The 13808-nt window shown below is 40.7% G+C and overlaps 1 protein-coding gene across 1 annotated transcript in view; it reads right to left on the reverse strand.

Moving 5' to 3' along the window:
• The window catches only part of LOC141629354 (peroxisomal nicotinamide adenine dinucleotide carrier-like), a 38070-nt gene extending 25231 nt beyond the window's left edge, over positions 1-12839 (reverse strand). The window contains exon 1 of the mRNA XM_074442372.1: positions 12631-12839. Within this exon, the coding sequence (XP_074298473.1) occupies positions 12631-12756 (126 nt within the window). The 5' untranslated portion in view covers positions 12757-12839. The remainder of the gene's footprint in view (positions 1-12630) is intronic.
• Between the last annotated feature and the right edge of the window lie 969 nt (positions 12840-13808).

The following is a 13808-nucleotide window of genomic DNA, read 5'->3' on the forward strand; positions in this document are numbered from 1 at the left end:
ATTGAGTGGGAGAAATTTTAAATGAATATGAGAATCGGTTATCGCACATACACTTGTTCGGACAAGTGGGAGTTTGTTGGAGGTAGTGTCCTCCAGTTAGTGCGGATAACGTCATTGCACATACACTTGTACGGACAAGTGGGAGCTTGTTGGGGTTGGTGTCCTTAACAGTTAGTGCAAGGACTTATAAACCTCTAAAAGGATCAAAGGGTATACTTTGTATTATAATCAGTTGATCCACGTTTATCAATAACGGTTGGCTTGCTAGATAAGTTTGACGTTATTGTCATACAGATGGCGGTGATCAACTGGTCCCTAAAAGTCACACCTATAGGATACGTCTTGAGTGATGTGACGGTATGAAAATACAGTCATATAGATGCCAAATTTGACTAACCAGTTAGTCTGAGTTATTTGACTAATAATTAGTCAAAATGTGATGGTGAGATATTATATTTAATACGGATTAAATATCATGAGCTAAAGGCGAATTAACCAGTTAATTCGTAAATTTAAATATAAGCGTTTTATATTTAAATTAAATGTATATTGAATATAATTATACAATACTGTTTTGTCGGACATGTATTAATAATTCAACTAACCCGTATTATTAGTTGATGCCTTAATTTCCGATAACCGATAACAGTTTATAATGAAACCGCGTCGTATACATTTAGTAAGCTATGGACCGGACCGCAAGTTTAAGTGAAGAGAAAATTAAAAGCCCGCGAGCTCCCTCTCACACGGTTTGGCCGAGAGCCTTTCATAGACAAAAGGAGAGCATCTCCTCTTGTCTAACCTAATTGTTCATTTGCTAAACAAAATTAGGGTTTTGGGAATTGTGCCTCTCAGGACTCGGATCTCACATCCAACACAACTCACAAAAACTATCCTCTCAATATTGCAAAGGCAATTAGAGGAATTGATCTAGCACAAGGGCATAACTCGGACTATCTTGGGTGCATCGTTTAGGAGGAGATTTGCTTTAATCTCTCATTGCCTTTTGCACTAGGACCGAAGGTTATTTCTAATCTCTATCGTTTCATTTTGTTAATTTCGTTTATGACCATAAAATACATATGAATTTTGCGTTATAATCCTATAAAGAGAGGGTTTTATACGGATCTAACCCTACATCATATACTTTCCTTATCCATAAGAATTTTCCATAAAAGTTTCATTTGAAGAGCGTTATTAGCTGCTTCAGGAGATTTAATTCCTAAACCACCAACCGACTTTGGTAAACAAACTTTATGTCAACCAATCAAATTAGGAGAACGTTGGGAAAGATTCTTATTCCAAAGAAAATCTCTATTAATTTTAACTAATCTATTATGGATCGATGAAGGAAGGAGGAAGCTTTGCATCTGAAAAGTTCCCTTCGCGGCTAAATTAACATTGACAAGAACTAGTCTACCTGCTTGGGATAAAGAATTCGCTTTCCATTTCGATAATTGAGTGCAAGATAATTGAATAATGCTCTCGAATGTACTTTTAGTCACTCTACTATCAATTATAGGACATCCTAAATACTTACCCAGATGAGTTTCCTCGTTCACATGAAGAATGCCTCTAAAGGATTCACGAAGAGAACGCTCAATATTCCTAGTGCATTGAAAAGTAGATTTGTCAAAATTAACAAATTGTCCGGAAATCAGGCAAAATTTATCTAAAATAGACGTAACAGTTCTACAACTCTGGTTAGAGGCTTTAGCGAAAATGATAGTGTCATCCGAAAAAGTGAGAAAATGAATTTTCTTCACCCCGGATCCAATTCTAATACCAATATCACTAGAGCTAACATCACTATTTTTTTGTAGAGATCTTGCTAAAATCTCGGCGCACATAATAAAAATATATGGCGAAAGTGGGTCTCCTTGTCGAGTACCTCGAGTGGGTCTAAAAACGTCTCCCGGTGTTCCATTTACTAACACTGAGTAAGAAACAATATTTATACATGCCATAATCCATGAAATCCACTTAGCATTAAAACCCATTTGCTTAAAAGTTTCTTCGATAAAATTTCATTCTAATCTGCCGTATGCTTTCTCCATATCAAGTTTGATTGCAATCCAACCTCCTTTGCCTTTTTTACGTTTAAACGAGTTGAAAATCTCGTGTGCTAAAAGAATATTATCTTGAATGAACCGATTAGGTGTAAAAGCACCTTGAAACGGGTGTATAATCTTATGCAAGACACTTCGAAGACGATTAGCCATGATTTTTGAAATAATTTTATAAATTGTTGAACAAAGACTAATCGGGCGAAAATGGTTTGCTGTTTGAGGATTTTCAATTTTAGGAATCAATGCTATGAAAGTATGATTTATTTCTTTTAATATATTCCCAGAATGGAAAATGCTAAAACTGCTTTACTGACAGAGTTTCCTACAATATCCCAATACTTTTGAAAAAACTCGGTAGGAAATCCATCGGGTTATGGACATTTATCTGCGGCTAAACTAAACACAGTTTGTTTAACGTCTTCCATACTAATATTACCTGTAAGAAATCTGTTATCTTCGTCTGTAATTAATCCACAAATAGACTTAAAATCCTCATTCTTGTCGAAATTACAAAGATGATTTTTCGCAAACCTAAGTTTAAACTCCTCGGATATTTCTTTCTTAGTAAGGTTTTGATCAGTAATACAAGCACCATTCTTATTTATAAACTGTTTAATGCCATTTCTACTAGTCTAATCGCGGCATGCGTTTGAAAAAACTTGGTATTATTATCTCCAAAATTAGCTTTGTTTATATGAGCTTTTTGTTGCCAATAAACACGTTTATATTCAAGGAGGGCATCACGTTTTTTCAACCATCTCAATTGTGTTGTATATTTTCTAACTTTTTTTCAACAATTGAAAGTTGTCTAAAGATATTGCCAGAAGTTGACTGATTCCATTTTTTAGCCTTTTGTTATAAAAATTTACACTTTTGGGAAAGACAGAACATATAAGATCCCTTAAACTGGTATTGCCAACAACTTTTGACCATTTTACTGAAATCATTCCGAAGAGTCCACATGAGTTCAAATCGAAACGGAGGAGCTTTTTCGAAAGTTTGTGTAACACCCCCATACTCCGAGCGCCTTACCAGGACCACTCAGGTATGAAGACATCACCATCTCGGTCGCCCGAGGTATGATAATCAAATAGACAAAACGGAAACAACATTTATTATAATAGTTTAATGAATGAATACAATCCTTGAAACCAAACTGAAAGTACAATACATTATTCCAAACTAACTGTTCTCAACTGAAATATAAATAAAACTAAACTACAGCGGAAGACTCTATCGTCATGTCGTGGCCATCCCAGCTATCCCAGTATCATCTCTATACCTGCTCAATATCTGCTCACCATCCCCGAATGGATCACCGCAGGTTTACAAAACAACACCGGGGTCAGTACTAATCACACAATCAATATAGATAACAACAACAAGACAAACAGACAGCTGAACTGCCACACACACACACATCCAACCAACCGTCTCAATTCGATCGTCCTTTGGACCATTACCGCCGATGGGGGACCGCGGCCGTTCCCACCTAAGCCCCGCTCATCGTACGAGCGATAACCCTGTATCATTAATGTGCACATCCCTTCGGTGGCGGGTTCCACAAAAGGCGAAACTAGGGCGTGAGATCACTCCCGCAAGTGACCCCACTCGGTAGAACGCATCTCGAGAACCATCAACAACCACAACCACAATCACAATTACAATCACAATCATCATATCAAACAACTAATTACAAAGACATCACCAATATCCCATTATGGGACTAATGCGAGTAGGAAATCCTACCGGAAAGCACAACACGCAGACGGTATCTACAGCTGTCTCAAAACGCCTCTTCTATGAACTCTCCTCCTACCATACAACACATAGATACTACTATTCAATTACTATTCATAAAAACCCCCAAATCCTAAATTAGGGTTTCACTAATCTTAACAAAACATTATATAAATTACATTAAAAGCTTACCCTCGACGCAAGGAATCCAACGACACGAACTACGATGCAAACCGACCGTCGAACTCGGAATTGTCAAGAACGCGATTAGGAAGAAGACAAATTGCTTTCTCTCTTAAACAGGTTTTAGGTTTTGTAAAAAGTGATTTAGAACAATGCCGAATATGTTTATATACCTTAATCGCGTAATTAACAAAACCCGAGAAAACTCCCCGATAAACAGGACACTCGATCGAGTACCCAAGGTACTCGATCGAGTACCCCCCTACTCGATCGAGTGCCTGACTACTCGATCGAGTGCCCAACAGGTCAGAAACTATTTATCTGCGCAACTTGCCCTTACTCGACAGAGTAAGGGCTACTCGATAGAGTACCCCCAAGACTATAAATACGGAGTATTACAGTCTTCCCTCCTTAAAAAGAACTTCGTCCCCAAAGTTCAAACCACTACAAAAACAAAGGTACTCCCTCAACCTTCCCGACTCAAAAGCCAACCAAAACATGATACAAACCCAAGACAAACATCCCGACACAACATACAAAAGGTGTATAAAACCCTTAAAAAGTCTCGCGATCATCTCCTACCCCCCTAAAAGAAACAAGGTTACGTCCCCGTAACCATACATACCTGATCAAAAAGGGAAGGGTAACGCTCTTTCATGATGTCCTCGGCCTCCCATGTAGCTTCCTCGGTCTCGTGGTTAGACCACAGGATCTTAAGCAAAACTGTCTCACCACTCCTAGTCTTTCTAACTTTTCGGTCTAGGATCTGCTTAGGTACCTCAAGATATGATAAAGACTCATCTAGCTCCAAGCTCTCTGCCTCTAACACATGTGACGGGTCACTCACATACTTCGCTTGCTGCGATACATGAAACACATTATGCACTCTCTCCAAAGCAGCCGGTAAAGCCAAACGATAAGCAACCTCTCCAACTCGCTCTAAGATCTCATACGGCCCTATAAACTTCTGACTTAGCTTGCCTTTCTTCCCAAATCTCATAACTCCGCGCATAGGAGACACTTTCAGAAGAACCTTGTCCCCAACTTGAAACTCTATGTCCCGACGATGTAAATCTGCATAACTCTTTTGTCGATCCTGAGCTGCTCTCATCCTTTCCCTGATCATCTTAATCTGTTCCACCATCTCATGTACCATCTCTGGTCCTAAAACCACTGCCTCAGCACTATCGTCCCAACAGATTGGACTCCTACATCTCCTCCCATACAAAGCCTCAAACGGTGCCATACCAATACTGGTGTGATAGCTGTTATTGTAAGAAAACTCTATCAAGTCCAACCTCTGCTCCCAGCTACCACCAAAATCCATCACACAAGCTCGCAACATATCCTCAAGAGTCTTGATTGTTCTCTCGGTCTGCCCATCTGTCGCAGGATGAAATGCTGTACTCATCTTCAAAGCCGTTCCCAACGATTCCTGCAACTCCTTCCAAAACCTCGATATAAACCTCGCATCTCTGTCAGACACTATGTCCTTAGGGACTCCATGTAACTTAAGCACGTTCTTTCGATAGGCCATAGCCAATTGTGCCTTAGTCCATGTATCTTTCATTGGAACAAAGTGAGCTGACTTGGTCAAGCGATCCACTATCACCCAAATCATATTGTTACCTTGCTGACTCCTTGGCAAACCCACAATAAAATCCATGGAAATGGATTCCCACTTCCACTCAGGCACCTCTAAAGACTGAATCTTACCTTGTGGTCTTCTTTGTTCTCCTTTAACTCTCTGGCATGTCAAACAACGGGACACAAACTCAGCTGTCTCTTTCTTCATCCCAGGCCACCAAAACGTTTTCTTCAAATCTTTGTATAACTTGTCTCCACCCGGATGAACTGAATATGGTGTGCAATGCGCCTCTGTCATGATTGTCTTTTTCAACTCCTCATCATTAGGAACACACCACCTACCATCAAACCTCAAACTACCATCTGTATGAATGGAAAACCGGGACACTGTCCCTTTCTCTACTCCAGCTCTCCACTCAACTATCTTAGGATCCAAAGCCTGTTTACCTCGAATGTCATCATAAAACTCCATATGTACTGTCATATCACCCATGGTATCTCCTTTCTGCATCATATGAATCCCAAAGCTCGCTACCTCATCCCTCAACCTCATCAAAGATAGAGCTGTACACAAGGAATGTACACTCTTCCTACTCAAAGCATCAGCAACAACATTGGCCTTCCCTTCATGGTAGATGATTTCCATGTCATAATCGCCAATCAACTCCATCCACCTCCTCTGTCTCATGTTCAACTCCTTTTGAGTGAAGATGTACTTGAGACTCTTGTGATCGAAAAATACCTTAAAGGTCGCCCCATAAAGGTAATGTCTCCAAATCTTGAGAGCAAACACCACCGCACCCAACTCCAGATCATGAGTAGGGTAATTCTCCTCATAGGGCTTCAACTGCCTAGAAGCATAGGCAATCACTTTACCATTCTGCATCAACACACAACCTAGCCCATTCTTCGAAGCATCGGTATAAACCTCAAAATTCTCGCTCCCTTCAGGCAATGCTAAGACAGGAGCTGTGGTCAGACGCTCCTTTAATGTTTGGAATGCCGTCTCACAACTCTCATCCCAACGAAACCTGTTCTCTTTCCTCATCAGCGCTGTCATCGGTCTAGCTATCTTGGAGAAATCTTTCACGAACCGTCTGTAGTATCCAGCTAAACCCAAGAAACTCCTAACCTCAGCAACATTCTTTGGTGCCTCCCACTTTGTCACTGCTTCTATCTTCGCCGGATCTCTGACTACCCCATCTTTAGATATCACATGCCCCAGAAAAGCCACTTTCTCTAACCAGAACTCACATTTGGACAGCTTAGCATACAACTCATGCTCCCTCAATGTCTGCAACACGATCCTCAAATGCTCCTCATGCTCCTCCTTAGTCTTAGAATAGACTAAGATATCATCAATAAACACCACTACAAACTGGTCCAAGAACTGTCTAAAGATCCTATTCATCAAATCCATAAACACTGCCGGCGCATTAGACAACCCAAACGGCATCACCACATACTCATAATGGCCATACCTCGACGTGAAAGCTGTCTTCGGTATGTCCACATCTCTAATCTTCACCTGATGGTACCCCGACCTCAAATCAATCTTAGAAAAGACTGTTGCACCACTCAGGCGATCAAACAGATCATCTATCCTTGGCAAAGGATACTTGTTCTTTATCGTCACTCGGTTCAACTCTCTGTAATCTATGCATAACCTCAAAGTTCCATCTTTCTTCTTCACAAATAGAACTGGTGCTCCCCACGGCGATACACTTGGTCTAATGTATCCCTTCTCTATCAGATCATCCAACTGCTTCCTAAGCTCCTCCATCTCCTTAGGACCCATACGGCACGGTGCCTTAGAGATTGGCCCCGTCCACCCCGGCTTCAACTCAAGTTTGTGAAATCTATCTCTCTCCTCGGTGGTAACCCGGAATCTCATCGGGAAAAACGTCGCAAACTCTCCCACCACTTTGGTATCTCATCAATCGTCGGACTCTCTATCCGGTCATCTCTCACATGGCATAAGATCAAAGGACATCCCTTCCTCAGATAAGACTTCAAGTTGACAGCTGCAATCAACTTAACTTTGGGTTTGACTAGAAACCCACGATAAGACACACTTACACCCTTTGGACCTCTAAGGGACACTCTCTTTTGATGACAGTCTATCTTAGCTTTATACTTTCCTAACCAATCCATCCCAACTATCATCTCAAAACCGTTAAAAGGAAACTCTAGCAAGTCTACAGGGAAATCAACTTGCCCAACTATCAAGGATACATCTCTAAACAACCTCCCACATGGTACAGACTCACCCGAAGGTATGAAAACTTGCTCATTAACGGACTCATAAACTCTCAAACCCAACTGTTTTACATGACTCGAAGACACAAACGACTGAGAAGCCCCCGAATCAAACAAAACAAACGTAGGAATACCATTAACAAGGAATGTACCGGTGATAACATGCGCATCTTCCTCAGCTGCCTTCTTGTCCATCATGAATAACTTGCCACTGGTCTTTTGCCCACCTCCCTGGACAGTACTGGCTGATGCGGTCGGCTTAGCACCCGACCCTTGATTGTTGTTGTTGTTGTTCATCGGTGTCTTCTGATAAGAATTACCGCCGTTGCGGTTGCCTCCACTCTGGTAGCTCTGACCTCCCCGGTTTGGCCATGATCCAGCTGGTCTGTTGCTCGCGAAGCTCTGTGCAGGTCTCTGGAAAGATCCCGGTGCACTCGTGCACTCATGTCTCTTGTGGCCTACGCCACCACATCCAAAGCAGGTCACTCCCCAGCTGTTACTCACACTCCCTCGGCCTCGCCCAAAGGAAGCCCCAGCACTAAACCCTGATCCAGAAGAAAACCCCTTAGACTGATTGTGGTTGCCTTTCTTGTAATTAGATTGGCCACCACCCTCGCTCTCCGACTTCCTCTTCTCACCACCAGACCTCTCCTGCGCCATCTCCACTAGTCTCTCAGCTCTCCCCGCCCTCTCATACGCTTCCTTTACATCAGTAAGGACTCCCACGGGTAACTTATCCATAATTTTCGTGGTTAGCCCGCTCTCAAATCTCAAAGCCAGATTCTCATCACTCAAACCCATGTCCTCAGCATATCTAGATTTCTCATTGAACTGCCTGTAGTACTCAGCCACAGACATCTCAGCAGTCATCTTAAACTTATCAAACTCCTCCCTCAACTTACTCCTCACATGTTCCGGCACAAACTCCTTCCTCACAGCCCTACGAAACTCCTCCCAAGGTATAGCAGGTAACCCTTGGTTGGTATACAATTCCTTAGCACTCACCTTCACCGAATCCCACCACTTGCCAGCTGCCTCCCTCAGATAAAATGCAGCCTGATCCACTCTCATCTCATCAGGACAGCGAACTAAATCTAGTATATTCTCCATCTCCCTCAGCCAACTATCAAGATGGTTAGGCTCCTCAACTCCCTTGTACTCCTTCGGGTTAAACCTCGCAATATAGAGGCTGACTTTAGCATGATCAACCTCCTTCTCCTTACTCTTATCCTTGTCCTCATTCACTCTCTTCGGGGTCTCGTAAGAGCGTCCGGTGTTCCAACATCTTAACGATGTCATCCGTAGTCATAACCTCAGCTCTCGCGTACAAAGCATTTCTCTTGGGCGGCATCTTGAAGCTATAGAAGAAAGGGATAAACATAAACACGCGTACTAAACCTCAAAACACGAAAACGCGCTGCATAGGACCTACTCGATCGAGTATCCAAACCCACTCGATCGAGTAACGGGCTACTCGATCGAGTGCCCCATGTACTCGATCGAGTACCCAAACCGAGAACCAAACAGACCTTCGATCTCTCACCCACTCGATCGAGTGTCTAGGCTACTCGATCGAGTGACCCCCTACTCGATCGAGTACCCCTAGCTACTCGATCGAGTGCCCAAAAACGCGATTCGGACTCAAAATCGCCAGAAACCCACCCGATCGAGTTAGTCTCACTCGATCAAGTATCACTAATACGTAAAGGCTACCCGCATGTTACGTCATATACTAACATGTTAAACTTTATAAAACCGCATGATATCATAAATTATATGCTACGCATCTATTCTACTTATCAACAAAAATCAATTCATCATGCTATGAAAGCCACATTGTAAACACTCAACATGTTATTCCAACCATACATTACTTTTCTTTCACATGCTCAACCTCCTACTTCAACACCAAACAACCAACACACTTCATCACTTTGTTGCACAAGTTAAACAAGCACACATATATTCGACAAACACTTTCCCCCGTGACCGGTTCAAAGTTGTAGGGCGACCCCTTGCGACTTTAGGACGTCTCCCAAGCCTTTGCACTAGCTCCTACAACTTTTACCCCGGGTTCTTTTTAATTGACCCTCTATGTTCATTAAGTTCATTGGTTACAGGTTTCAGGATCGTCGCTCTGATACCATTTGTAACACCCCCATACTCCGAGTGCCTTACCAGGACCACTCAGGTATGAAGACATCACCATCTCGGTCGCCCGAGGTATGATAATCAAATAGACAAAACGGAAACAACATTTATTATAATAGTTTAATGAATGAATACAATCCTTGAAACCAAACTGAAAGTACAATACATTATTCCAAACTAATCTGTTCTCAATCGAAATATAAATAAAACTAAACTACAGCGGAAGACTCTATCGTCATGTCGTGGCCATCCCAGCTATCCCAATATCATCTCTATACCTGTTCAATATCTGCTCACCATCCCCGAATGGATCACCGCAGTTTACAAAACAACACCGGGTCGCATTACTAATCACACAATCAATATAGATAACAACAACAAGACAAACAGATAATTTGAACGCCACACACACACACATCCAACCAACCGTCTCAATCGATCGTCCACCTTTGGACCTACCGCCCGGTGGGGGACCGCAGCCGTTCCCACCTAAGCCCCGCTCATCGTACGAGCGATAACCCTGTTCATTAATGTGCACATCCCCTTTCGTGGCGGGTTCCACGAAGGCGAAACTAGGGCGTGAGATCACTCCCGCAAGTGACCCCACTCAGCCGAGAACGCATCTCGAGAACCATCAACAACCACAACCACAATCACAATTACAATCACAATCATCATATCAAACAACTAATTACAAAGACATCACCAATATCCCATTATGGGACTAATACCGAGTAGGAAATCCTACCTGGAAAGCACAACACGCAGACGGTATCTGTTTGTCTCAAAACGCCTCTTCTATGAACTCTCCTCCTACCATACAACACATAGATACTACTATTCAATTACTATTCATAAAAACCCCCAAATCCTAAATTAGGGTTTCACTAATCTTAACAAAACATTATATAAATTACATTAAAAGCTTACCCTCGACGCAAGGAATCCAACGACACGAACTACGATGCAAACCGACCGTCTGAACTCCGGGAATTGTCAAGAACGCGATTAGGAAGAAGACAAATTGCTTTCTCTCTTAAACAGGTTTTAGGTTTTGTAAAAAGTGATTTAGAACAATGCCGAATATGTTTATATACCTTAATCGCGTAATTAACAAAACCCGAGAAAACTCCCCGATAAACCTAGGACACTCGATCGAGTACCCCCTACTCGATCGAGTGCCCCAACTACTCGATCGAGTGCCCAACAGTCAGAAACTATTTATCTGCGCAACTTGCCCTTACTCGACAGAGTAAGGGCTACTCGATAGAGTACCCCCAAGACTATAAATACGGAGTATTACAGTTTGGTCGTGAAATTTCACAGAGATAAGACAATGGCTCGAGCTAGTGAAAGCATGATGCACAAACTGCATATTTGGATAGATATTAATCCAAGTAAGAGAGGCTAATGCCCTATCAAGGATTTCAAAAACATTTTCAGGTCCACTTTTCTTTTTTCGCCATGTAAAAAAATCACCAGAGAAAGGGAGATCTACGGAATCTGTGTTGCTTAAAAAATTAATTAATCTTAAACAACGTGCATTAGTGACCTCTGCACCCCCTTGTTTTTCACTAGGACTCTTAATTTCGTTCAGATCTCCTAATAATAAGAAAGGCATATCGAGCTCGACGACAACATTTTGGAATTCACTCCAAAATTCTGGCTTATCGGCGGGTTCTGCGGGAGCATATACAAAAATAAGGCAAAAATTCACATGTTTTGTTAAGTCGCACACTTTACAAGCAATGAATCTTATTGATTTAAAGATGACAGATATTGAAAAATTCATGGAGATAGTTTGTTTCCAAAGTAACCAAATACCACCCGATAAACTACACTTGGCATAAAATCACATTGATTAAATCCCAAATTGGTTATCAAATGTGGTTCGGGTTTATTAACTGATTTAGTATCACAAATAGCTAAGATTTTAATTCCATTTGAAGAACAAAAGAAATTAATTTCTTCACAAAAGTTCTTTCTTTTAGTACCCCTAGTATTCCAAAAGGCAATATTCATGGTTTAACAAAATTAAAAACATCGAGCAAGATATGAAAACACCCACTATACGGGCATTAACCAAAAATAAATACCATGACATTAAGTTTCGTTCATGTTGGTCAAGTTTCCATCAATCAAGGTTGTGAACCTTGTACAACCTTGCATTAGTTAGTTTGATGCTTATCCATGAAACTCCAACTTATACATGACGTTAAATCCCCTCTTTTTAAAAGGACCAAATTGTTTTTTGAGACATTCAAATCAATTTACTAACATTTCTACATTAAGAAATAACTCAAAAAAACACTCTCATGTTGAGTATGGACACAACTTCTTTCACATATGTTTCAACTCCTAAAAATTTTTGGCCCAAAGCAAATGAAATGAATCAAAGTAAAAGGGGGTAAAATTCAAGCGAACTGTCATCACCCCCAATGTCATGTTCTAGACATTATTGAATTTCGCACCATAGCCGTCAACAGAAACTCTAACAAGTCTATTTTCATATTTTTACACTACAGAGGTCTCGGCGACTGAAAAAATAATATGAGCAGAGCATTTGTTTGCCATCCATCACTAAGCCATATGACACGACGAAGGCCTTAATATAACCAATTGGAAGAAAGATGACACCGACCGCTTGAAACGTTCCATATGGCTTTGGTTTCATTGATTCGAGTTCGGCCAACTTTTCTTGTAAAGTGGAGTCTTTCCAATTGTTTTCAGAAGCCACCCTCAAAAGAGCATCCCTCTTTCTCTCCATTATGTTTCTTTCTGCTTGATTGTGTGTCTATAAGGAAAAAGGCAGCAGACATTAGATATCTTTCATGAGCTCTGATAAACACACTGCAAGTTCTGCAATTACCAGTGTAACCAAAACATATTACACATAATGCCCATAAATAAAGCTGTTGCTTTCTAGAGTTCCTAAGATGCATCTAGACGTCTAGAACAGCCATTCTACCTAATACCTGTTAGCAGAAATTTGAGAGGATGCACATCATAATTATACTTTACTGATCGATAATATTTCGGAAGATATTCTTGATTTACTAGTTTTCTTGCATATTAAAATAATTTGTGATAAATTTCACAATAAAATGGAATATAGACATATAGTACATCGTTCATGTCTAAGATTTTATGTATGCCGCATGACCAACAAATAATTCCCGTTAACATAATATTGACATAACAAATAATTCCCGTTAACATGATACTTGGACTGATAATTTTTAGAATTTGTTCATTAATACCTGTTTGTTTTCAATTGGTCAATGAAAACAATAATATCTACTGTGCATAGTCAACTCAATGATGCAACAAATCTCCTTCTTTCGAATAACAACCATAATGGTTAGGGCTGCTTATGCCCCCCCCTCCCTCTATAGCAATAGTCTTGGCCCCCATCTTCACATTTGTAACAAAATCTTTCACGCATACCCCTATTTTTCTTCCCTATTACACACACATGATCTAAAACAATCTCATCCATTGAAAGATCGATCCTTGTCTCCAAAACTTATCTCAAATTTATCCAACCAAGTGAAAAACTAAACTCCTACTTCTAGAAAAATCCATCATCCAATGGAAACTAACTCTTACACTCGACAATGTTGTTTTTTAGGAAAATAAAACAAATTTGAAGTTTATATATATGTATATATATATATATATATATATATATATATATATATATATATATATATATATATATAGGGGGTGATCCCGTGCGAACTAACTTTACGGTACGAACCGTACGAACCAACCCATTATACATGTTATCTTTTCTTACGCGCTTCTATCTTCTTCCAC

This window comes from Silene latifolia, chromosome Y, assembly GCF_048544455.1.
Source record: "Silene latifolia isolate original U9 population chromosome Y, ASM4854445v1, whole genome shotgun sequence".
In the NCBI taxonomy this organism is placed as follows: domain Eukaryota; kingdom Viridiplantae; phylum Streptophyta; class Magnoliopsida; order Caryophyllales; family Caryophyllaceae; genus Silene; species Silene latifolia.